At 32.8% G+C, this 27698-nt stretch overlaps 2 protein-coding genes and 2 long non-coding RNA genes across 5 annotated transcripts; 1 reads left to right on the forward strand and 3 right to left on the reverse strand.

Annotated features, from left to right (window-relative positions):
- Positions 1 to 203: 203 nt before the first annotated feature.
- LOC139498146 (uncharacterized) lies at positions 204 to 8984 on the reverse strand. Of its 2 annotated transcripts, none has more exons than XM_071286476.1 (6): positions 8842 to 8984; positions 6460 to 6597; positions 5779 to 5806; positions 3249 to 3443; positions 2558 to 2673; positions 204 to 340 (listed from the first exon to the last, which is right to left on the reverse strand). In XM_071286476.1, the coding sequence occupies exons 2-6, from the start codon at positions 6589 to 6591 to the stop codon at positions 233 to 235; spliced, it is 579 nt and encodes a 192-aa protein (XP_071142577.1). In that variant the 5' UTR covers positions 6592 to 6597; positions 8842 to 8984; the 3' UTR covers positions 204 to 232. The 2 variants fall into 2 exon arrangements, with proteins under 2 accessions (XP_071142577.1, XP_071142578.1); XM_071286477.1 differs by having other exon boundaries at positions 6460 to 6593; positions 8842 to 8972.
- Positions 8985 to 17170: 8186 nt separating this feature from the next.
- On the reverse strand, positions 17171 to 26975 carry LOC139498131 (uncharacterized). Its single transcript, XR_011657821.1, has 3 exons — positions 26775 to 26975; positions 25289 to 25404; positions 17171 to 17348 (listed from the first exon to the last, which is right to left on the reverse strand). It is a non-coding gene; the product is annotated as an uncharacterized lncRNA (long non-coding RNA).
- LOC139498132 (uncharacterized) lies at positions 18517 to 20981 on the forward strand. The gene is made up of 3 exons (XR_011657822.1): positions 18517 to 18683; positions 20005 to 20265; positions 20827 to 20981. It is a non-coding gene; the product is annotated as an uncharacterized lncRNA (long non-coding RNA).
- On the reverse strand, positions 21992 to 25266 carry LOC139499241 (putative nuclease HARBI1). Its single transcript, XM_071287915.1, has 3 exons — positions 24019 to 25266; positions 22921 to 23207; positions 21992 to 22195 (listed from the first exon to the last, which is right to left on the reverse strand). The coding sequence occupies exons 1-3, from the start codon at positions 24554 to 24556 to the stop codon at positions 21992 to 21994; spliced, it is 1029 nt and encodes a 342-aa protein (XP_071144016.1). The 5' UTR covers positions 24557 to 25266.
- Positions 26976 to 27698: the final 723 nt, after the last annotated feature.

A 27698-nucleotide genomic window follows, 5' to 3' on the forward strand; every position in this document is an offset into this window, starting at 1 on the left:
CTCACATCACATTTCAAATTGTAGAAAAAAAACCCACACAAAATGACGTCACATTTGAATTTCTAAAAATATTTCCCAAAAATAAAATAGAATTAGGATTGATTGAAGATTAGATTTGTAATACCGATATTACATTTATTAATAACAATGAAAATTACAATACTTATTAATATCAAATTGGGGGTAGACATTAGATAATTAGTTATTTTCAGATTAAGCATAAGTTGGTTTCTTAAAATTTTGTAACAAGTTTTGCATTCTTGTATATCTTGTCCAGCTTAAAGCTCTGTATATGGGCTTCCCAGGTTTCAGTCGGTAATTTACAGGAGAAGGCATACACCTAGGAAAAAATAAGTTTTACATTTTACACACCTTTTTTTAACAGTGATAGCAAGATTGTTTTTTTTTTATATACAAAACTATAAAATTTGAGAAATAACCCGAGAAATGATTGAATGAAATAAATGTTTGATTAACAATTATTGCGACAGATAAACGTTTTTACTTTCGTTTGAATAGCAAACAACTATACACATGGAAAAAAGTATTGCAACACCAAATTGAAATTGAAATAAAAAAAAACACTTTTTATTTTTTTGTGATATAATTTGGTAAAATAGAACAACTTGAACATTATTTAAGTTTCACCTGAGCTTAATAAATAAATATCGAATCGATAAGTTTTTATCTGCACATGCAGCTACTGTACCCGTAAACAGCAAAACAGATGTTTTCATCCTCATTGTTTTCAACACAATAAATAACCAAGTTTTTAAAGTTATGTAATTGACACCTTGTAATGGGTCCTCGACAACTCTAAACTGCAGCAAGATTGCATATTATCAGCATGAGAGAAGCAGGGATGTCGCTGTAACAACTGCACGTATTGTTGGTCATCACCATTCCACTATAAGTCGTTTTGAGTTAAAAATAAGGCACTAAACGATGTTCAAGACCTTCTGGGATAAAGAAGACCCTCTATACCATTTGCTAGGGAAAATCAAGCATAATGAAGGTTGGTCAGAAGGAAACCCATTGCATACAATACAATCCTAAAATGAGAGTGGTGGGCATACAAGAGCTTTTTAACAAGAACTGTTCGTGATCGACTCATCGCTACTGGTTATCGTGCGATAAGACCATTTCAGAGACCTTTGCTTACAAACAGACACACAGTTTTCCGTATCCAATGAAGTGCAGAGCTCGCTAAAGTTGAAAATTAGCATCGTGGAGGAAGATCCATTGTTCCAATGGAACTCGGTTCATCTTCCTTGGACGGATCGTAGCCCGGATTTGAACCATATCGAGCATATATGGAACACTATTGGGCGGAACGTGCGCGAAAGGACACCCCAGTTCAAACACATCAAGAAATAAACAATGCTCTTCATCAGAAATGGTTGCTGCTACCTTGGCAACAAATTAGTCGATTTTTGGCAGGAATCGGAAGACGTTTAGATGCTGTTATCCGTTTGAATGGAGGCTGCGCACAAAGTACTAATTCTTTGGCGTATAACGATCAACCATGATGTGAACAGTCATCTGAAGATTAATTTTGAAATGTCTGACATTGTAAGGTTCGATTACAGTAAAAGTTGTAAAATGCATTTTTTTGTACAAAAAACACTTCATTTTGTTATTAAAATTGTGGTTATATAAATCATTTTTTTTTCAAACATTTTTTGTTCGTTTCAATGCAAATGTTATCATAAACTATGTTTCAATAATATTATACAATATTTTATTATATTACATTCAAAAAAGAGGCTGATTTTTCAAATTTTTAAAAATCAAGGTGTTGCAATACTTTTTTCCATGTGTATATATAAAGCAGCACAATACACAAAATACTTAAAAAAGGAATCCATAGATGTCGAAGACTGGCGGTATGTTTATCCCCAATAGTATCAATAGTTTTATCAGTGATACTAGTAATTGGTATACACGTATTGGCATAGATCAGGAAATATTCTAACGCGAAGTTATATTATACATAACATGGAATGGATGTAATATAAATATCATCGGTGACAGACAAAATACCTTCAAAACTTATTCATTTGGTTCCCGTCATGAAAATACGGATATTCTCTTTTTTAATTTATTGATAACATATTTTTGAACATATTTACAAAATGAGAATGAATACTACCGATGCTAAGCTTCATTTCCATGACTGTCTATACTTTTTATCCAGCTGTGTTCAACAGTAAAATCTTTGTCAATTAACATCGGAGCTAGTCTCCTAATTCACGAATTTTTAGATAAGTAACCTCTTAAGATGAACTATTTAGACTACAGTGTATAAATTGTTGTAGTGGTGATGATAGTAATTAAAATGATCGTGACGGTATAGTTTGTGGTTGAGGTGCTAGATATGGTCGAAAGATAGTTATTGATGCAGGTGCTGAATATTGTCGAATAATAGCCAGTGATGGAGGTACAGAAGGGGATATAGGCATAGTTAGTGGTAAAGTTGAATGCATTTTGTTTTGTAGTAATATAATGGTTGTGGTGTGATGTTTTAGCAGAGTACAAACATGTGTCACTATTATACCCGTTTTTCCGCAAGTATTTTGAAAACTTCTGTCTGACTCAATCCTTGTCTGCCTTCATTTACCATTGTCCGAACATTCATACTCCATAACCTATCAAAATCCTCACGTGATATACCTGTCAAAAAAAATAACTCTTTCAACGAAATCAGGTATACAGTATAAAAGAAAATGTGGTCTCTAGATTGCAACTTAAGATGAAGGTAAATCCATAAAAAAAACCTTCTGACGCTTGAAATGTATAATGTGTTGTTTCTTTTTTTAAAGACCATACTCTGAAAGGATAATTCAGACACAAATATAATACAAGTACAAACAACCCTACAAATATACCTGGAGAAATACTAAGCAGGTATTTCTTTTCTGATGGTACACGATTTGTCGCTCAAGACATGTAATGATGCGAGGCAAAGTGGCGGCACAACACAGATAAATGTCGTATCGTTATGTTTGAACACAAACATTCGAACGCAACAGACGTATTTAAAACAGTACTTCTGCTCGCAATTGTGTCTTAAGATCAAGCTCAAGAGGCTGCATCTGCTAATTTTATGTGTTTTGTTTTAGAACAAATGATCTGTTGTTACACATGTTACAAATCTCAAACATTCTACCATGATATCAATAACCTCCAAGGTTACACATAAAACATATAATAGGATAAACTAAGTGTAAATAAGAAATTTACGTTACCATGATTATATGCAACTTCAAACCATACAACATGTTCTCCAGATAATATGCGTTGAGTTTTTGGCCCATTGTAACCTGAATGCTTCTCCCCACTGTCGTATTCACAGAGAGGGGTGCATGTAACAGTATACGGACCCATCTTCATAATGTCAGAAGTAACCATGTTCACAACTGAACCATCATTTACTTGAAAAACTGATTGTAAACAAAATATATAAACATCCTGAATTAGTACACTCAGAAACACACAAAGTTACCAGTCACATGTATATCGCCTACAAGTGCGTCAGATACTTCTAAAATCATACACTATCTAGAATACTAAGGGGAACGTGTGTGTGTGTGTGTGTGTGTGCGTGTTTCTTCCACAATTACCAGATTTAGGAAGCGTATGTTGTTTTGAAGATTTATAAAACTTGTTGATTTAAGATTTTAGAAGGTAAAAAAAGATTAGACTTTGTTTGTGGCCCCTGACTTAAAAAAATCAAAATTATTATCAATTTACCCTATGACTCTCTCTTAATAATTATAATACATACGATTTTTATACTTTTGAATTTTGGTGTACATAACGGAATTCTGACTTCAAATTTCTTCAATGTATAAATAATTTTATCATTTATTAACAATATATTGATACTTTTACTCTTTTTTTCAATATAGAGGGACCATATCGATGTTTATTTCATACTTTTTTCACATGTATGACATGTGTCGAACTAGTATGCACAGTGTAGAGATCACCCCTAGTGTTTGATGGGGTTCCTGTTGCTTAGTCTTTTGTTTTCTAACTTGTGTGATGTGTGCTATTATTTGTCTTTTTGTTTTTTTTTTAATTTTTAGCCATGGCGTTGTCAGTTTATTTTCGATATATGAGTTTGACTGTCCCTCTGGTATCTCTCACCCCTCTTTTGTTTTCACCATTATTTGTTATAAAAGTTCATTTTCTCCATAATTAGTTAAGAACTTTGAATAATTTTCCGACGCTTTTGCATTCGTACGATTCTGATTTATTGAATTCCTTCTACATGCTACATGCAGAAAGGATATTGATAAAAGAAACAAAATAACATAACATCAACCCACACTCAATTTGAATAAATAGTAGTGATATAAATTCAACCATTAGTTACAAATTAAACCTTAACATAATGCACGTCCTACATTGACTGATTGATTGATGGATTTGTATTTCAAGCCATTTTCAGCACATTTATACTATTCCTGGCGAAAGATTTTTATGATGAAGATATTATTATGGAGTCGAGCGCTCATGTATTGTGCAGGATTCTAGCTCACAACCACAGCGTTGACATGCTAGCTATACAGTAGTTTGTCTGTTTAGACCACACGTCCACTGAAACTCCTAGTCTTACGAAGAAAAATAAATGAAAGACAAACAAAAATTGAAAACAAGACAAAATTTATCATTTAAAGTACATGACGAAGTGAGTTGACCTACTCAATCAGTGGCGGATCCAGAACTTTTCCTAAGGGGGGCCCGCTGACTGACCTAAGAGGGGGCCCGCTCCAGTCATGCTTCAATGATTCCCTATATAATCAACCAATTTTTTCCCACAAAAGGGGGGGGGGCGGGCCCCCAAGGCCCCCCCCCCTGGATCCGCCTATGTCAATGAATAATTGAGGCCAGTTTCAATGAAACATTTCAAAATGGACATAATGGATAATTTATGTGTGATTATGCCTTTACGCGTGTTTGAAATGACCAGTTATCTAACGTTTATATGATGTACAACAACACTTAACGTAAACGAACACACAAATTACAGTTAGTAAAGCACCGGACACATTTTTTAAACTAGATACCCCAAAGATGATTGTGGCCCAGTAGTTTCAGAGGAGAAGATTTTTAGAAGTAAGGACTACATAGAAAATTAACATGAATATTGTTAATGTCAGGATCGTTTTTCATCTTGCAATACAGCATGTTATTGACTTATTTGAACCACATTGCTAACATCTATATCAGTTGGCTAGGTAGATACTTTTCTCATTGGCAAACATATCATATCCGCTTCTTTTATAGCTTGTACAAGGATTTTGATACGGTCAATGATATAAATCTTTACCATCGTGATCGGAAACTGTGGGTCTTCTGTAAAAGTGTTGTGTACCTCAAAATCATAACTTTCAATTAATTTATCACATGTATCATTGCTTATTATATTCATTTTCGTATCAGTGTTGATATCTTCGACATACTGGTTATACAGGTAATAAAAATGATATATGAGACCTCCAAATATTAATTTCGAAATATATATCAAATCTCAGTAGTTGTCGAAGTGGTCTCCTGGTAGTTTGATTTTATTATTGTCTTAACCATGTTAACATGTTCTCTTAACGTACCTAAATGCAAAAGATAACAAAAGATATAAAACAATTCACAAATCAAGATAATTCACCGGACAACATCATTGCAGAAATTGTGTGAACAGTAAACAAGTGTACAATTATTTAGAATGTAAGAAGATCGACAGTACATAGTATACATAATTGATGAACATACTTGCAATAATCTTTGCTTCTCCAAACACCTGAAAGTTATTGTTATACGTTATAAGTTTTCTGGATTAAGTGCTGGCTACATATATGAATGTCATGACTTCGTAATCGTGTATATGTGTATGTCACTCGAGCTCTTTTAACATAATTGTAGTTAAGTTACAAAAATGTACCTTAAATAGAAAATATCGATCTAACAATAATAAAGCACTTTCTGTATTAGTTTATGACACAGTAGAATATTGAATTGATTATAAGTCGAAGATCTACAGACAACAACAAATCACAAAAAGGGTAGATGAAAAATTAAGCAGTTAACAACAAATAAGGACAAAACAATATGAACTAGATAAAACTCATTAGTTTTGTTTAAGACATGTTTTTTTCGTATTTTTAATATTGTGTTTGTTTATACGAAATGATTAGCACCACACTGCTATTGTTCTGTGTGATGTATCGTCTAATACTTTAGTCTTCATAACATTCCAAAAATGTGAAAATGATTAACTAGATCACTGTTTAATTTTTAAATTGTCCTAATTGATTATTCAGATCGACTTTTTAATCGACAACATGTGTGGAGAGCTATGGTACCAGTTTTATTGAAAACTGAACATGTTATTTTTGTATTTCATTCCTTCTTATTTTGAACTGTAGAATAAAGTGAGATTACATCATATCTTACCCTAAACTTATATTTTGCCTTCTCTGCGATGGCACTGCTAGCACGTTTTATGAGTGATTCAACATCAATCCCGTTGTCATGGTTGTCATTTCTTATTTCGATCGATAATAAAAACTGTAAAGGTTCAGACATGTCTACCTTAAAACACAATAGGATTAATATAGTTAAGTTGAACTTTTATTTTTAGCCACAATTGCCATTGCATTTTTATCTTCGATCAAACTATGGTTTCTAAATTATTTTGACGAATACATTTTTAATTTCACTTTCATTTTACATTTCAATTTTCAAGATTTAACTAAATCTAATACGTTGACCTAGATTGAGAGTATTGGTTAAATATAATGTCTGCCAATATGTTTGATCAGATCCATATCATTTCCAATACCAGAATACTCTTGTACTATACGCTGATTTTCCACGTGATTTAAACGTTTGAAGTGCTAACTGAATCTATAAACTGATAATTAAAAATCATTAAGACTGTTTGACATTTTTTAATCACACGATTTATTCTTATGTACAAAATGCAGCCCTAGCTCAAGAAATTTTAAACAGGAAGTTATAATTATTCCCATTTCAATATAAGTGTTTTTTAGCTCATCACACTGAAGTATTTTTTATGTCAAAGCAAACCCGCACAAATGATATTAAATACAACAACACACATAAATATAAAGATAGAAATCAAGCGTATAAAATATACTCATGGAAAAAAGTATCGCAACACCTTGACTTTTTAAAACTTGAAAAATCAGTCTCTTATTTTGGATGGAATATGATAAAATATTTGTAAAATAATATTGAAACGTAGTTAATGATAACATTGGCTTTAAAACGAACAAAAAATGTATGAAAAAAAAAAAAACAGTTTTATCTCACCAAAATTTTAATAACAAAATGAAGTGTTTTTTGTACAAAAAAAAATGCATTTTACAACTTTTACTGTAGTCGAACTTTACAATGTCAGACATTTAAAATTAATCTTTAGATGATTGTTCACATCATGGTTTGTCGCTATACGCCAAAGAATTAGTACTTTGTGCGCAGCCTCCATTCAAACGGATAACCGCATCTTAACGTCTTCTGATTCCTGCCATAAGTCGACTAATATGTTGCTAAGCTAGCAGCAACCATTCTTGACGCAGGGTATTGTTTATTTCATGACTTGTTTGCACTGGGGTGTCCTGTCGTGCACTTTACGCCCAATAGTGTCCAATATATGCTCGATATGGTTCAAATTCGGGCAACGATTGGACCAAGGAAGATAAACCGAATTCCATTGGAACAATGGATCTTCCTCCACAACGCTAATTTCCAAATTTGGCGAGCTCTGCACTATATTGGATACGGGCATCTATGTGTCTGTTCGTAGGCAAAAGTCCCGAAATGTTATTATCGCACGATAACCAGTAGCGATGAGCCGATCTCGAACAGTTCTTGTTTAAAGGCCCTTGTATGGTCATCATTCTCTTTTTTAGGATTGTATTGTTTGCAATGGGTTTCCTTCTGACAACCTTCATTATGCATTATATTCCCTAGCAGATGTTATAGGGGTCTTCTTGACCTCGGAAGGTCTTTAACATCGTTTCTTGCCTGAGTTTTATTCTCAAAACGACTTATAGTGGAATGGTGATGACCAACAATACGTGCAATTATCAAAGCGACATACCTGCTTCCCTCATGCTGGATATCTGCCATCTTGCTGCAGTTATGAGTTGTGGATGACCAATTACAAGGTGTCAATAACATAAATTTATAAACTTGTTTATTTTAAGTGTTGAAAACAATGAAGATAAAAACATCTATTTTAGTGTTTACGAGTACAATAGCTGCATGTGCAGATAAGAACTGATAGAGTCGATATTTATTGATTAAACTCAGGTGATATTTAAATAATGTTTAACTGGTTCTATTTCAACAAATTATTTAACAAAAAAAAAAAGTGTTTTTTTTTTAATTTGAATTTCAATTTGGTGTTGCAATACTTTTTTCCATGTGTATATAAACATATGTAGTCTCACCGAATATAGATGAAACAATAATGTAGTTGAATATTGTGATATTATGCAATGATGTGCAAATCAGGTAATCCTGGTATTTTCGAGGTTTAAAAAAATAATGAATTAATAATAAAACCTTTAAACAATTTATAATGAACCCGAATACAAGGTATATGCATCATCAACAATATTGATTGTGTCGAGCCAAAAGCGAAAGTAAATACCACAATTAGAATTCACTGATGCAAATAGTTTCAAGTTTCTGTTCACCTTAATATTTAACATGTTTAAACACATATAACATTGTGATAATATACTACATTTTCTATTTTAACATGTACTTATCATTTGCAGATGGTAGAATGTTTTGATTTCTTACCTTACTTCCTATATTTAGGTTCTAAGGAAATCTGCTTCCGTATTGTAAATTTAAAGGGACGATAACTGTAAACAAGAATCGAATGTCTATAATTTGATCTCAGTAGACATTTTCAACATCTCTGACACCTACAGTTGAGAACGACTACGACAGTTGAAATGTGAAGGGTCGTCTCAAAAATGAAAAAATGAAATCATTATTGATTTTATTACTTTCATTGACAATGATACAACTTTCCTACAGAGTACAAATAACATGGATTTTTTTTTATAGTTTATCTTTTGAGACGTTGAGCTGGTTACATTAGCTTTCTTGTATTCTCAGTGTCTACATTTAACATAAAAGTTAGAAATATCCTGATAAACATGCAACTTACTTTTTCGTCTGCTGCGGTGCTACATGTACAACCATGGTTGTTATGTGTGTCGTTATGACGACGCAAATTTAAATTTGAATACGATTTTTTTTAACCATATAAAAAGAAATATAGCGACAATATATCTAAAAATAGAAAGAAGGCTACATAAAATAATCTTTGAATCACGTGATTGTAATATCCAATAAAAGCAGTTGATTGCTACACCAAATGTACTACGAGATACATTTCTAGTAGATGTAAATAGAATCAAAACAAAGGTACTGTTAAATATTGGCCAGGGTATATATACATAAGTTTCGATAGAAGTTAACATCAATAGGTCACGATGAGATTTTAAAAAATGAGCAAAACACATACCATATAGCAAACTGGTAAAAGAACAGGTTATGACTTTTGCGTGCCTTTTTTGTTCATCTACATCATATTAACTAGTATATAGATGATTACCTATTTGTACTGTTGTGCAATATTAAACAGATATAATACAACAATAAAATTAATTGAAAAACACACCTCACTTAAACTGTGTGCTGTTTTGTTATCTAAAAGTTTCGAACTTCATCTACTTAAAATGCTAATGAATCCTTTTTATGTTGTAGAGTGAAGACGTTTCTTTTTTGCGCATACACATACAACAAAACAAAGGATATTTATTGGATGATCATTATACAATAGTGCTGATACTTGCTTTTATAATTATATAGGATTCAGAAAAATATTTTCAAGGAATTGAAATGATTGATATGACGCATGAAGTCATTTTATATATTCGATTACCTATAATCGTAGTACACTTTTAGTTGGAGTAAATAGAATTCAAATAAAGGCACTGTTGAATATTTGCAGAGATTTTTATTCAATTTTCGACACAATTGCGAAGCATCATCAATTTCATTGACTGTTTGTATTCTGTCTCTAGTAGCGAATGTTACATTTATATCTGTATTTTTAAGCTTTGAATTGTTTACAGTTTCTAAAAGAGAGACGAAAGATACCAAAGGGACAGCCAAACTCATAAATCTAAAACAGTCTGACAACGCCATTGCTAAAAATGAAAAAGACAAACAAATAACAGTACACATGACACAACATAGAAAACTAAAGAATAAACAACACGAAAAACCAGGGGTGATCTCGGGTGCTCCGGAAGGGTAAGCAGATCCTGCTCCACATGTGGCACCCGTAGTGTTGCTTGTGAGATAACAAATCCGGTAAATAGTCTAATTCGGTAGGTCACATTCATGAAAGGGAAGGTGATTGTAGTTACGACGTAAGGAACATATCCGATATCATTTGTGAAACGGTTATTCCATAACGGTTTACCAACTCGTGATGGCGTCCGTAAAATTTACGAACGGATGATTTCAACTTCACCATTTGGAACTCTTGGTTTAATAGCTTCCTTGTGAGCAGCAACCCTCTATCAAGAAAATCACGATAGGAAATGCAAGCACGGGAATATCGTTTAATGTTTCACTGAGTTGAGGTAGCACAATACAAAGATTTTTATTACTCCAATTCCCCAGTTTTAAAACGCTTTATAATGCTTGAATATTTATAAAAGTGGTATCTTCAGATAGCTAACAGATTACTCTTTCAAATTAATGCAATGTTGGTATTATACAACAATTATGGAATTAATTATAATGTTAACAGTGTCTACAAAATTTTACAAAAAAAATCCACTTTCAAATGAAAACAGCGTCTTCATGGATATCCCGAGAGGGTTGATTTTATTATATGTTTTTCCTAGAGCCATTATCTACAATAGGGTGTCTCAGATTTTGGATGGAATGTATAGATCAAATTTTACACCTAATCAAATATTATCTACTTTTATGTGGTAACGATGTTTACACTAATTACAGCTTTATGAGAGAATGGAATACGATATTGATAATTTGAGACAATTTTGGAGCTCCTGATGTGTTGATTAAGATATCGTTAAAATTTCCTGTATAGTTATAGAAATGATAGAGCTAAATCTAACATTTACACTCGGCTTTGAAAAAAGACATCAGTACAACTTAAGTTACATGAAAAGTACTATGTAAAAGGAATCATATTTATTTCTTTGAAATAAATATTTTAGAAAAAAAAAAGTTTACGGTTTTGTTATGTGTGTTCTTTGTATTATCTGTGGCCTTTTTATCGACATAATAGCCATAGGAAATTTACGGAAGGTCATCGTAACTCCTAAAGAAGATACATGTAATCGTAACTTGTAGACAAATAACTTGAAAAAAATTGTAATATTTTGTTAAGGTAAAACAAAGTATGAGGACGGAAACCAATTGTGGAATGTACCAACGGACGTACAACGGACAAATGTAAAACTTAATGCTCCCTCCGCTACGGCGGGAGCATAAAAAGGATTAACAAAAAAAAAATAATATCAAACGCGTAACATTATTCATGATCGAAATACTTTTTTTTCAAAATAAGGTAGTCTTAGATGCATGTTTTTTATTTGTTGTTTCTGGCTTTGAACTAGCTGTACTCTCACACCTGTTGTTAGTGTATTTGTGTTGTTGGAAAATACAAGTACCCGGCCACGTTCACTCTGTGTTTGTGTAAGAGTTATTTCTATTTGTATCTATCTGATGAGTTAACCCTTTTTTAACCGATTTTTATAGTTCGTTCTTATGTTCTACTGTTACACCACTGTCCCAGGTTAGGGGGAGGGTTAGGATCCAGGTAACATGTCTAACCCTACCAAAGTCTATATGTTTGTGCCAGTCCCAAGTCAGGAGCCTTTAATTCTGTAGTTGTCGTTTGTTGATATGTAACATATTTGTTTTTGTTCTTTTTTTTTTACATAAATTAGGCCGTTAGTTTTCTCGTTTGAATACCGGGCCTTTTAAAGCTGACTATGTGGTTTGAGTTTTGATCATTGTTGAAGGTCGTATGGTAAACTATAGGTTTCAATTTCTATGTCTGTTTGGTCTCTTGTGGTGAATTGTCTCATTGGCAACCTTACCACATCTTCTATTAAATATATAAATATATATATAAAAAAATAGATGCACACGCCCGATGAAGCTAATTTGTTTAGCGAAATTTTGCGTGAACAATATATAAAATATAACAACTAATTTTATAACACTCGTTAGTGTGTTAAAGTCACATTCTGAGACACTTATATACATATATAAGCATGTAGTTTTCATTTAAGTGAACCTTGAACAAAAGGGAAGGAGATTTTAAATAGTTTAACGGAGTATCAGATATCGTGACCAACATAATTTCCTTACTTGAAAACGAACGTAATTGGTGGGGTTCGTGTTGTTTATTTTTTAGTTTTCTATGCTGTGTCATGTGTACTATTGTTTTTCTGTTTGTCTTTTTCATTTTTAGCCATGGCGTTGTCAGTTTGTTTTATATTTATGAGTTTGACTGTCCCTTTGGTATCTTTCGTCCCTCTTTTAAACATTATAGTTTCCATTAACAAGGTGTGAACATGAAAAATGTTTGCCACTCTTTGTCATCATGACGAAGATCTTTTGTAAATTATAACTTGTAAAGTATAAAGAATGTATGTATACAAAGCAATAAGTAACTTAGTAAATTATACACTAATTCTAGTCACTCTATCAGACATTCAAACATGATTTATTAATAGTCGCCATAACAATCAGCATATAAAGAAAGTTACGATTATCATTGATAAATTACTATAATCATGTTCAAGACTATCTAATAATCAAGTCACGATTATCATATCAAATTAAATTTGTGGTATTACGATGATCTCCCGTACGGTCTGACAACATGGACCCATTCTCACACTGACAGTAAGCTTTTAATTGCCCCAAAAATGACTAGTATATAACCAAACTTACCAATGTTCTTGAAAAAAATCATATTATTTAATGTTTATTTACTCTATTTGAATCTTGGTGAGGATTTTCAAATAGAATAAAACGTTATTACTGGAATCTGTAATATACCAACTCTAGTGAAGAAGACAACAAATGGACGTTTTTAACGACCTTGACTGGCTATACATCCCTTTTAAGAACTGTGAAAGATACTTATAAATACAACCCTTAACTGTGGAATTATTGTCACAGAGACAACTATCAACCAGAAATCAAATGACACAGAAATTATTTACACTAGGTTTATATTCATTGATGTATCCTGAATTAGCTGCTGGTATAGAAATTTGTATTGGTTCATAGTCTCTGTGGCAGTCATAAATACTTTTGCAAGAAGGCGTGATTATTTGTAGTTGAATTAAGTAAGTTAAAAACCTAATCACAGAAAATTCATTGACTTCATTGATTGTAAAATTAAAAAATACAACCGTTGTCATGAGCAGATCAAGTAGTGTGAAGCTTCCAATAATGCACACACTGTAATGTCTCGCCTTCTTTACTAATCATTCATACATTGCTGATAGTCCAAAATATAAAGCTTTATTACAATGTCACATACACTTGACATTAACCACTGAACCATGAAAATGAGGTCAAGGTCAGATGAACCATGGCAGGCAAACATGTACAGCTAAATATTCTTCCCTATAACAAATATAGTTGACCTATCGAATACATAAGTGTAATTACTACATGTACTTATTCTTCAAAATATGTTCAAATAATTTATTCAAGTATTATTTTAAATTTGTCATTATTTTTAAATTAACCCTCTATCTCTATACTCCTCTTAATCTAATAAATTCTTTATTTTATGATATAAAATGATGTTAAAATTCACGATAAAATACATTTAGTCCATGCTTCTATTGAAATTTAAATCACTCTATTGACTTATTTTATAAATTTTAGAAACAAAAACTACCTTTATAAGTAAAAAAAAAAAACCTGTTTAAGCAATGCCCTTGACTGATTCAGTTGGTTCAATATTTTAAAGAAGCCAGTGTATGACAACGCAATCTGCCACTTGTACTAATGTTTAAACAAAGACTTCTACGACACCATTCAGTGATATCGTAGCTATGACGAATGTTATTATTATATATCGCGACAATTAAGTAGTTTAAATGGTTGGGAAGTATCGTATGGCAATATCTAATAAATTAATATAGCAACACATTACAAAGGAATAGTTGAAGCAGACATGTCAACCGTTTTATCAGCAAATTATTCGATATTTATAATAATACCATTGTCTTGTAGTGCAACTTCAAATCACACGACACATTTTTTTCAGAAACTGTGCGTGAACATTGATCGTCGAATAGGTCTGTACTACATAATTGACGTTTAAAATTTGTTCCAAACTTTCAAAATGAGTAAAAGATTTACATGACACATTATCGAGACCCATTATCATTATATCAAAAGTTTCCTTGTTTACAACAGAATCATATTTACTGCAAAAAACCTGTTTGATGTAATTCACATCTTTATTTTAACTTACTATATGCATAATATTGTTAAGATTTTTATATGAAAAATTACATTTTAAGCCTCCTGTACATAACATTTATTTTGATCGGAAGTATACAAGAATATCAAATATTATAGATTTTGAAGGACTAGGGGCTCACTCTATCTTCAGCATTCTTCTTTAGGTTTTACCTTTATAATAAACTGGAACTTCATAAACATAGAAGACGAAAAGGTTACCGAAATTCCTTTTGATGTCATAAATATATATATATCAAATAAGCATAGCCATATTATCATAAAGGTGGAGGGACCAAGACGATCTAGCCAAAGCCCTTGGTCCTCTTTTCTGTATATAGTTTGAGTATTTAGGCAATCGAAAATATGTTTTTTTTTTGCTTTTTGAAGTTGATTATATTTGAATTGGCAAATCTTACTACAGTGGCAATTTGTTTTTGTGTCTTGAACAATTTTTCTGTTACATGTACATCTTTGGTAACATCTTATTGATAAAAATCTATATCGCATACCTAGAAACATTCGAAATACATAAGGACTTATACTTTAGGACAGCCATAGTTTACGTTAACTTAAATTGGTTTAAACAAGATTACATACATCACTTTTTTACCCTCTGTAGCTACTAACATACTTCTTTAATTGCTATCGAATGTGTTTTTTTTAGTTTATTTTATTCAGCTAGGAAATTTGAATATAGAACCCTCTGCTAGCAACCGGTTGGACACTGCATACATGTATCTAATAACAAAGACGAACCAGGTGCTAACATCACATGCATTAAACCAATTCAAACACGTTAAAGAGAACTTTTGATTAACAATCAAAGTTTGTTTACGATTTGTTCATTATTGATCCATAAAAGTGTTGATCCGTATACACACACCATTATTATTGTCATATAGCAGTTGATGTGTGAGGTGCACTTTGATTTTGTATATGTTCAAAAATATGTTCCGAACCACAACTGCATATTACAGTATGTTTCTATGTTTTGTTAAAACAAGTCCTGCACATGCAAAAATCTCTTGACAGGGACTTTTGATTCTGTCGCTTCTTAATCTGCGTTACCATTATCGATAAACGCAACTACATCGTAAATAGATATAAGTTATTATTATGAGAGGAATATATCAAAGTGAACTTCATTGAAATAAATCTATCTAAAAGACAAACGAAGATCCGTTTAAAAAAATAGTACTAGAGTTTACGTCTAACCGAGCGAGTCTCAAGTTCTCGTTGCCATCTCTACAGTAATTTATAATACAGATTTTAACACAGCTAACAAGGAAGATATTAAAAGAAGAGAAACACGTACTGAATTTGGAGTCATACTTTTGATTATTTTACCTAAGATCCGTTTCTATTTTATAAACTAAGATAAAATTTACATGTAGTAATTGAATGCGACTGGTACAGACACATATACAATTCGTCGGAATTAAAACGCTCAACCCCTACCTTAATCAATGAATAATGTGATACAACACATCAATATAAGAATTGTACCAATCAAATTGAATTCGAAATGGCACAAATTACACATTCAAATTAGCCAGCAAAAAAAATAATACTCTTACATCTTATTGTTTGGCTTTCAGTATTCTTGTGATAAAATTAACGGTACCAATTTTCTTCCACCAGATGTGCATTTCGACAATACATGTCTCTTCAGTGACAAAACAATTTTATTTTCGAAGACATTTGATTACTCTTGTGTCATTTCCTATAACTGTGCATGACTTTGAATAAGGAAAATCAGAAAAATGTATCTTGCAAAACAGAAAAGCAAAAAGAGGTCTTGGACGCAATATACGCAAGGATACAACTTGGAGCAATAAACTTGTACATATGATATAAGATATCATTGCATAAACACAGCTAAACTGTATTGAATGTTGCTACAACATGATTCCAGAAAAGCAAAATCTTCCTTTAAATCTTGAATCTTGTATTATAAAGGCATGTTTCCAATAAACACGTTGGAAATAAACTCATCATAGATATCAGGACAACATTTTGTATATACACCAGACGCGCGTTGTAACTTTCTGTTTTCCCCCACGTGTAGTTCTGTTACACTTTTGTTTCTAATTAGTGGAAGGTTGAGCATCCACAAACATCCTACATGTTTCCTTCGAATTGACATATCAGTGTGTTTGAATGTTTTTTACGGTATTATGAAAATTTCTTTGTTGATTAACGTACAGTGAACCAAGATATTTTCACATCGGCGTCATTTGTTCTCTAGTGTATAGTTATCTTAATGTCAACCATACCAAATGTTCTTATTTCATATTTAGTTAAGGAGATTTTTAAAAAATTACATTGCGTTTGAAATATTTATATATGATTCATGTAAGCTCAAAAAGGAGGGGAGATCAATGTATTGTTTTAAATGCTAGGAGAATACATATTTGTTATTTTGAAAACCGTTTTGTGCAGCATATTACATGCACACCAATACAAAAAGGTTTGTAAGGAAAACTACTGATCTTCAATGAATATGTTGATTATATAAGTAGATTGTACAAAAGCATACTTATATAATTGAAACAAAAGCACAAAACCAGTCTTAAACTTCATTATGCCATCAACAAATTACAAATAAGCCAAATTTCCGCATAGCTTTCTTGTCTTTCTTAAATATTTGTAACAAGTTTGGAGTTCTTGTATGCTATTTCGCTCATTAAAAGAGACGACATGTGGCTTTCCCAGTCTGAAGCCCGTTCTTTACAGGAGAAAACATATAACTGAAAAAATATATATTGAGTATGTTAACAAAAGTAATTGAAGTGTTTTTGATCAAGTCCAAATGTCTTTTCGATATAAGCTTTGGCGAGATCAAATTTGAATTTACCCATATTAAGATATGCATTGTAAATCAAAGTTGTAAACAATAGATTACTAAAAAATCAACTTAATTAAATAGCATAGCTGTATTACAATAATGATGATACGTTTGATGAACTTGGTTCGTCCGAAACATTTTCTAGATTCATCTTTATTATGAACATGCATACCTCCTGACTAAAAACAAGGGCATAGAAGTAAAAGTACCTGACTACGTACATAGTTATATGACCTATACACGGTATTCAAATAGTAGCTTTTAATGTATCGGCAACTTGAGGAAGTTGCCATTTAATTGTATTGAAAATGTCTTATTTACCAATAGAGAATTTAAGAAAGGTATATAGTGGATTCATTTTTATTCGTTCAATACCAATTTTCGTGGGTTTTGTGGGTACAGGTGAACCACGAATTCTAATGTTCAAAGAATTATAAATTTGATAAAGACTTTATGAACAGATATTTCTAATATCCACGAAAACGCAAGATTTCCTCATTCCACGAAAATTAATACCCATGAACATGATGAAAATAAATGAATCCTAAGTATTCTAAATCATCAAGGTACTAGTTTCGAAGGTGGTGAGACTCCAGGGCCCGGTTGTTCAACTTGTCGTTAACTTAACGTAAGCGTTAAATTTAACGTGTCGTTAAATACTCTAACGTATCGTTACTTAACCCATGGTTAAAATGGTGTTGTTCAACTTGGTTTAACGCCGTCGTTAGTTAACGATGACGTTAAATAATTTAACCACTCGTTAAATATTTAACTAAAGTTTAGAGATTATTCTCTTTACCCACATTGCATTGGTTTGTTAATATTTACTTCAACATGGCTGACAAGTCTTCTGCTAAAACACAAAGGGACAGAAAACCTAACTTCACCCAAGAAGAAGTAAATGTAATTCAAGATCAAGTGCAAAAGAATTACAAAGTGATTAATGAAAAGTTTGGGGATGGTATAACCAATTCCAGAAAGATTGCTGTCTGGAGCAGGATTTCCATCTTGGTCAGTGCTCTGGGTGTTGCCAACAGGTCTCCCAAAGACTGTAAAGAGAAGTGGGCTAACACCAAGAAGGTGGCTAAGAAGGTTTTTAACAACCGTAACAAGGAGCAGAGGGCTACTGGTGGTGGTCCACAGCCAAAAAAACTGAGTCTGGCCATTGAAAGAACAATAGACCTTTGTAAAGACTCAGCTTCTTTCAAAGGTCTTAAAGGAGTTGAAAGTGTACTTGGTATGTATCAGTAACTAATTTATACTCTTTTGTGAATATGTAAAAATAATAAATCTTTAAATGCTATTAATTATTCTCTCGATTTCATGCAACTTTGTGTTAAAAAAAATCGCCGATTATTAATACCATGTCATAAAAATTTGACAGGTATTTAGCTGATTTATTAATGTTTAATAATGTGTAAGCTTAGTATTTAAATGGCATTCGGCTATATTCAGTTTTACTCAGTGAATATAAGTATTTCAATTCATTTGGTCAATTATTTATGTCGTCTGCATTCTAGTATTTACGTCCTAAATATTAACCTTGAAAGACGCTCAGCATGCTAATGAACATATTTGTTTTTGAGCCTTATTACCTCATGACACACATTTTTCTAGCGATGGATGATTTCAAATATTGTCTTTTGACAATATTGTAGTGATAGTTTGGAACAATACATGTTCAGTTCAAATTTTTTGTTTATCCACGAAAGAACCTCCTTGCTGTTATTTCCCTTTGATTTGTAGCCGACAGGACGATGTTTCTCGGACCCTGGCTAACCCGTACCTTAAATTCGATCGTGGCATACGCTCGTAAAGGCCAAGATTTTAACAATTTTAATAATCATCTTTTGTTGATCGTTCAAGATTTGGAAAATAAATATATATAGATGGTGTTAAACTTTGTGGGATATGAGTGAAAAAAATGTGGATAAAAAGGGGGAGGGCTATACAGTGAGAAATGTATGCACAGAAGTGCCACTGGAATAGGTCCTTTTTATTTTGTCAAATATACCGAAGGGGGCGCAATATCAACACTGTAAAATGTAGATGGGCCAGCAATTTTCATTTAACAATAAGCAATGTAAAGATTATTTTTTTTGACAGCGAGTGAGATTGCGAGTTTAAATAAAGCATGGACAGGTGCCCTCTAATCCTTGATGATAATTGACTAAGGATTGGATACCCTGTCGGGTGTTTACTCCAGCTTATCAATAAAAACTGACTTCAACGAAATAGCACGATTGTGCTGAAAGCAGCGTTAAACACCAATATTCATTATTCATCAAAACCAATAGATTTGCTAGAAAATTATTTAAAATTGTGCAATACTGCCTTACAATTGAACAGAAGTTGTCTTATGATATATAGTTTTGTTACTGACCGTCTCGTTTTGGTTGTCATTGATGCATATGGTTTGTCAGGCTAGGTCAATGAAAGCAAAGAAAGAATGTCTGACAAAAAAACTCTCTTTAAGTAAGAAAATTTAACAATAGACACACGTCTATTCATCATCATGATAATTATAAAAATAACAAGCTCCTTATTATATTTTCTAGATGACAACTCAGCAGCATTGCCAGAGGAGAGTGCAAGTAATTCCCAGGACCTGTTTGATACCCCTCCAAGCCAACCACTTTCCCAATCTGGATCTGAATCCATTCTTCAGCCATTACCACTAATATCGCTTCTACCGGCTGTAAATATCCAGGTGCCACGCCCAGTAGCTGCAGTAGTTGAGCTGGGGACTCTTAACAGCACAGAAAGCAGAAAATCCAAAGAAAAGGAAAGCAACTGCTGATGATGTTTATGGGCTTCAGGTAAAATTTCACATTTGCATTTATTTTAGAAATAATCCAAAATAATAAAAATCGATTAACATATTATTGTCTTATAATGAATGGCTCGGTGTTAGTTTCAAGACTGACATTATACTCGGGAAAATAAAAAGGTAAAATTCAATTATCAACACTAAGAAAAGTTGACTTTTTGGGTCCCCATCGATTAGTTTGTATCATACAGATACAGATCCAGGGGGCTAGGGGCCCGGTCGATGCCCTCCCCTTTGTGGTCAGTCAGTACCCGCTTACAAAAAGTTCTGGATCTACCACTGGTATAGGCAATGATGTGAGACCGTGTATCGATCTTAAATTACACAAAATCAACATCTTTATGAAAATCTTCTAATATAAATATTTTAAATTTATGGTCTTCCAGCTGCTGGCCAAAGCATAGGTCCAACAGGTCATACACTTTATCTGGAAATCTCAGTTTCATGCAATACTTCTGTAAATTCCACAAGAGTTGTAAGGTATACAGACACATATAAAGATATATGTTAAAATAATCATATGGATCTACATGTATCATTTTTATTTCAGGTACTGTATTTGAAGGGTGAAATGGCAAAGCAGACAAAAGAGATGAAGAAATTAGACCTTCAGATAGAGTTGCTAGAATTAATGAAACAAGACAAAGAGAATACTCCACTAACATTTTCTCAACTTTTAATGAATTAAAATATTTATTTTTCTTATCAATTAACAATTCTTTGCCAGATAGTTTTCACTTGACCTCGACCTCATTTAATGGATCAGTGAACAAGGTTAAGTTTTGGTGGTCAAGTCCATATCTCAGATACTATCAGCAATAGGTCTAGTATATTGGGTGTATGGAAGGACTGTAAGGTGTTCATGTACAACTGGTAGGTGTCATTTGACTTTGTCCTCATTTTCATGGTTCATTGGTCGATGTTTAGTCTTATTTGTTAATGTTAAGTTTATGTGACAGTTGTAATATAGCTTTATTATGTAAATCAATCGTATCTGATTTTATGCCCTTATGGGCCCTGTAATTTTGGAAATAAAAATATTCTATTCTATTCTATTCTATATTAAGGACTATCCACATAACATCAATGATTAATAAAGAAGGCTAGATATTTTAGCGTCTGTACTCTTGTTTTAATTCTGGCTATGCATTTATTTGGTATGTTTATATTCGTTCATATCGTTTGCTTAACATCCAGTGGCAAATATTTCATGCATGTTCATGATGAGAACAAATTAACAAAGAGTACAATATGTATAATCAGACCCCTCACACGATTTTGTAATATGCATGGCGTTACACTTGTCCATACAACGCAATCAGATTATACATCCCCTTTCCAACCGGATGTGCCGGCGTATTTACACACCCAACAGTATATGGAAGACCCACTTTGCGACAAGGGTTTCACTGATTGGACGAACAAATTCCAAAGGATGACCTTAAATGTATACCTTAATCAAGACTTGGGGTAAAATGTCATTCAGTGTACAATTAACAATAAGATGATGTTTAAAATAGCGTGACAACCGACACTTCGTAGTGCCAATAACTCATATTACCGCAAGTGCATGTATTTATGAACTCATTATTTGCTAAGCCTTCAATTCACTGACATGTCGAATGCATGTGTTTTGAGAAAAAATAACCTGTATTATTTATCACAATTTTATATTGGATGAAAAAATAAAGACTCTTGTGTATTAAACATGTATTTCAGTTGAAGAAAACTCTTGCGATATGCTCTCTAATGTGTCTACCATCCTGTTCTCCTTCAAAATTTGGAACTTGCACTGGCTGGTCTTGCTGAACATGTACACCACAAACATCTTCCAAAGGTTCATTCCTTGTTAAAGCTATGTTATGTAGAACAGCACAAGCACCAAACACTCGACAGACTTTTTCTGGTTTCATTCTGACCTGAAATTTAATGTCATAATTATGGGCAGGAAAATATCTTTCAATTTAAAAAAAAACTGTTTCAGAAGTGTATACCTATCTACAATATTGTCTCCTGGAAAATTACCCATGCAGATATCCACTTTAACAAAAAATACCATGTTAATGATTATTTGCACGGCATTCTAAAAAAACCAATACCGATAGCTACTTAAATAACAGGTTCACTATAATCCCTATTAACTGCGGCTCTTTCTGTAACAATTGTCTCTAGTTTTTCAGAGCTTCCATTTAATTTTTATGGGGATAGTGTCGCTTGTATGAAATTTAAAAAGTCAGGACAAGAGTTTGAGTAAAAAAGAGGCAGGATGACAATTTATGTATGAAAGTGTGAAAAATAAAAAGGTATTTTTCAAACTAGCCACCCCCCCCCTCAAACAATAAATGGTAGCTCCCTAATAAGTATCCTTTAAATAATTAGTTTCTTTTTTTGTGTCCCTTTTTACTCAATATATTTTTTTCTTCATGGCGTAAGTTTTTTTGGCATTTTTTGTATGAAACTGCTGAGGTTAATTAACCATTTAAGCTATGCATCACTATATAGGATTATCTCATTGGTGAAGGCTGTACAGTTACCTATCGATGTTAACTTCCAAGAAATTTGGTCTCTAGTTTGGAGTATTCTCATTGGCAATCACACTACTTTTTTGTTATCATATTTTAAAGTATTCTATAATTATTTTTACCTCAGAGTGTAAAACATGAAATCTTCTCTTTAAGATTCCAAAAGCCCTTTCAATAATAGATCTTGTACTGGAGTGTGCTCTATTAAATCTTTGCTGGTGTCTTTCTCTGGGATTTAGATAGGGTGTCATGAGAAAAGGGCGACATGCATACCCGCTGTCTCCTAGTATCAAACCGTCTGCAAGTCCTCTGTTGTTTGTCTCCAGGTAGTGACATAGGTTTGATGTGTTGAAGATGTGGGAATCATGGGTTGACCCTGGCCAGTTAGCAGATATATTGGTTAATTTCCCTGAAAAAATATTAAACTAATGTAATTCTATGAAGAGTACTAAATAATGTTACAGTTAACTGCAGCTTGAACTGTTGAATAAAGGTAACTCAGTCTATTGCTGCTTGTGACAAATAAGAGGGGGTATAGGAACTTTATCGGGACTCCAGTTAATAATCTTTTTTTTTTTCAATTAAAAAGTGTAACTCAATTAGAACTAGTCTTATTTTCATTGAGGCTCATTGAGGCCCTAAAAAAATGCATACAGATGATTGAAACTATTAGAATATATCAATAATTTTATTATTTATGAATGTTCAAAATCGTTTTCAGTGAAAAAAATATGTGTTTCCTTCAGTATAAGGGGGGGGGGTTCCGGATCCAGAAATCCTGGGCTTAAAAACACAAAATCCCGAGATCCAGAAATTCGAAAAAGGAATTCCCGGATCCTGAAAGGGTCATTCCCGAAATCCCGAAAGGGTGTCATTCCTGAAATCTCGAGCTTAAAAACACCCGATCCCGTACAGAAAAATACAACAGTAATATTTATGCTTTCCTTCATCCACATTGTAAAGATTAGAAATAGCACATATAAATAAGTGGCACGTATAACCACACTGTTTGGAGTCACAGGTGCGCGGTCTTATTGGAAAAGATAGCACACAATGACCCGATCGTCGATCAATCACTTGTAATATTTGGGTCGTATAAGATCGAGGGCCGAATTGTTGGCTTACTGACGAGAAAGTTTAAGGGAGATAATAACAAAGGTAAACAAATAAACAGACGAAGAGGAGATCAGACACATAAGATTAACAAATTAAATAAGCACCTTCGTAATCACACACAGCCTGCACGTTCACACTATGGAACCCCTTTCTGTTGACAAAAGCTGCCTCGTCCTCTGATGGCCCTTGTATCTTGATGTGTGTGCAATCAATGCATCCCAAAACATTTGGGAAGTTCATTTGTCTGTGGAAACCACACTTCATCCTGTTTTTAGAATTGATGTCTTTTGGCCACTGGATGAAGTTGTCTTTCACATCAAGTAAAGCATTGGTAACATCATTCACTGCTCTAGATACAGTTGCTTTGTCGTAGCCCATTGTATCTCCAATTACTTGTAAAAATGACCCAGAGGCATAAAACCTCAAGGCTATGCATACTTGTTGCTCCACTGTTAGAGCAGTTTCCTTTGCTGTAGATCTTCTCAATTTATCTCCAACAATATTACATATGTAGGCTATAGAGTCTCTTCCAAACCTATATCTTATCCTCATTTCATTGTCAGTCAAATTGTTTAGATGTGAAACCATTCCTCTGAAGATTCTCTCTTTTCTTTGCCTAGGTACCATTAACAGAGCAGCCATTTTATCAATTAAAACGCTTCGTTAAGTATTTAACGAAGGTCTATAGCAGCGTTAGATTTTATAGAAGTTATCGACAGTTTAACGTTGCGTTAAATCTAACGTAGAGTTGAACAACAGGATTAACCATACGTTAAATTTTAACGAAGCGTTAGCATATTTTAACGACAGCGTTAGACTTAACGACAAGTTGAACAACCGGCCCCAGAGCTGATAATACCCTCTGAAACCTAAAATCAACCAGCAGCGGTATCATCCAGGGATGTATTGTGGTTCTGTCGTTGGAGAAAGATGATTGTTGTAATACTGTGATAAAACAGTAGTGTTTTGTTTTGTGTTTTTTGTTTACACTACCTTTAGGTTCCTATGCTATACTATGACGATCGACGTCAGAGTATGTGGATTATACAAATGCATGTCGGAATTGATACTGGCAAGTCAAGTTGTGTTGGAACTCAAACTCCATGATTGACAGGATAGTGAGCACTGCGATACAGTTCTTAGGCTACTTAGACACGAAGATCCGTATTTGTTTTTGTGAATTACTGTGGTTGTATTGTTGATGGTCGTACTTAAATAAGTGGTTGAGGTGAAAGTTGTATTTGGTGTAAAACTGGTAGAAGTGCCATGACTGCGGAGGGTTTATCAAACTAGTTTAAGTAGTTATACTATGATATTGTTTTGCTTTCGTTTCTAAGAACATGTATTTTATATAAAACATTTAAAAGATAATACCCGTCTTTCTCCAAGTACTTTAAAAATCTCTGTATCGATATTCCCTTTTCTGCGTTCTTCTAAGATTAACTTGGATGAATTTTTCCACATATCTCGCACTTGTCCGTATGGAATACCTGTCGTAAAAAACAGTTTGTATCTTTAAACGAATTTCTGATTTGCAAAGTACAGTTTTAAAAAGAAAAGGTGAAGCTGAATTTTCTAAACACAAACATAAAAGGCAAGGCAAAGATGACAATACACTGACCACTATTTTCATGATTAAACTAAAAACCACCCGAAACCAAGGGGCAAACCAAGTAAAAGAGAGAAATATGTTGTGCTCAACTTACGACCTCTGAGGTATTACTGATGGCAGTTGCCTATGATTAATACAAATTATCTGATTAGCATGATTAGGTAATTTCACAATCGTGAAAGAGAGAACGGGATTTGGTAACGGCATCTATACTTAATCCATAGTAACAATCGTCATACTTACCATATTACCGTGCAATGTTGCAATGTTTCCCCTACGTTACTAATTGTCAATCATACTTTGACATAACAGTTGTTGTATGATTTGATGTATAAAACTGCTCGAACAGAATCAACTTATACTTTTATTGTTCCACGTTCGTTTAACTTTTTCTCCACGTTTGTCCCATGGAGTTAAAGAGATTTTGACTTTTGACTTTAAAGTATAATATGACTTTAGACATTAAAAACTAACTAACATTCTAGTCATATGGAAGTTACTTTGATAAGGAATACACCAGAACTGCAGTATCATTATTGATCATAATTGTACAACTGTTGAACATAGAAGTGTCCCCGTGAATACAATAAAAAGTATGGAAAAACAATAAACCAAACACGAGGTTCTTTGAACTAATTGACCCATAAAATGTTGCAGGTATTTTTAATTTTGTTAGCTGTTTAAATTCATTGCTAATCAGTAAAATTACAAAAGATACACACACAACCTTATTAAAATACATGTAGCGAATGTAAAAACTTAAACTTAATAATGTTCATTAATCAGCCAATCAAATTATCTTACAAAACTGATTAAAAGAATACCGTAAACAAGGAATACTCGTAGAAATGCTTGAGCAAGTTTACGAAAGTATCTATATTTGTTGAACCCTTTCCTTTGATACTGTGTTATGAATCGTCCTTTGGAGCTGATATGGTTAATGACAGTAAAGGAAAGTTGTTACAAACACAACATTGAGCAATATTTTATCATAATAATAACAAAGTTTAACGTGGTTGAGAAAAACATATAAACTGTAAATACTGTGTATTCAGAAATCATTGCGTACATTGATTTTTGCAATTTTTAAAGAAGTGACAGAAATGTGATTACATTACAACTATTTCATGAAAATCTTCATATATCACATACTACAATTCAATTTCTTATTATTCCGATTATCGACCATTCACATACAAACAAAATCTGAATTAACATGAAAGAATGCTAGAAAGAATTTTATTTTACCATGATTTTCCAGTGGTACTTCAAACCAAACGATATATTTTCCAGACAATTTGTGTTTTGCTGGCGATATGATTTTCGAATCAACACGTAAAACCTTAGCCCAACTTTCAAAACTAGAAAGAGGTGTACATGTCACATTGTAGGGACCCATCCTCATTATGTCAGATGTTACCGTGTTAACAACTGAATCATCTTCTACTTCCAGAACTAAAAGTAAAAACAAAAATGTTAAAAGTAAAGCTAATATTAATGAATTAGTACATTCAACAAATTAAACATCCATGTTATGTATAGTACTTACTAAAGAAACTAGTTCTTGTGTGTCACGTCCACAACTTCCAGATTGTATTTAACAACTATCATAATGTAATAAGTTTTAGAATATTCTTGTTGTAAGGTCTTTGTTTGTTCGTTTGTTTTGTAGCGGGCAAGGACTTGAAATAATTGACAGAACAGTTTTAATAAAATGTTCATCAGTCGTTCTCTTCATAGATTAAAATTCATGACAATCATTCGTTTCCCATGCAACCACAGCAGATATGATCAAAACAAAAAAAGAAGGTAATCAAACTACATCATGTCAAAAACTAAACACAGTATGGACGTAAACCAACCATTTCTTTCAAACATATGTGTACTGTACGTTCTTTAACAAAGATAAGTTGAATAATGGAAAAATTCATTAGATGCAAAATTCAAAAAGACAATGTTACAAGAAGAAAAAGTAAGTATATCCAATAAAGTTTGTTAGTTTTAAAAGTACAATTTATATAAAAAAAAGAAAATCCAATTCACTAGCCTTGATCAGACATATTCTTTGTTTATTTTTGTCCTTAATAAGTTTTAGTATCTTCTTGTTGTAATGTCTTTGTTTGTGTGTTTGTTTTGTAGCGGGCAAGCACTTGAAAGAACAGTTTTACTAAA

Source organism: Mytilus edulis, chromosome 12 (genome assembly GCF_963676685.1).
Source record: "Mytilus edulis chromosome 12, xbMytEdul2.2, whole genome shotgun sequence".
In the NCBI taxonomy this organism is placed as follows: domain Eukaryota; kingdom Metazoa; phylum Mollusca; class Bivalvia; order Mytilida; family Mytilidae; genus Mytilus; species Mytilus edulis.

Coding starts and splice junctions, on each gene's coding strand:
- LOC139498146 (XM_071286476.1), bottom strand. CDS start 6,591: ATGTCTGAACCTTTACAGTTTTTATTATCGATCGAAATAAGAAATGAC. Junction 3,444..5,778: donor AGAAGCAAAGATTATTGCAA/GTATGTTCATCA, acceptor GTTTACAATCAG/TTTTTCAAGTAAATGATGGT. Junction 341..2,557: donor AAATACTTGCGGAAAAACGG/GTATAATAGTGA, acceptor ATTTTTTCCTAG/GTGTATGCCTTCTCCTGTAA.
- LOC139499241 (XM_071287915.1), bottom strand. CDS start 24,556: ATGGCTGCTCTGTTAATGGTACCTAGGCAAAGAAAAGAGAGAATCTTC. Junction 23,208..24,018: donor GGCTGTGTGTGATTACGAAG/GTGCTTATTTAA, acceptor ATATTTTTTCAG/GGAAATTAACCAATATATCT. Junction 22,196..22,920: donor TTCATGTTTTACACTCTGAG/GTAAAAATAATT, acceptor ATTAAATTTCAG/GTCAGAATGAAACCAGAAAA.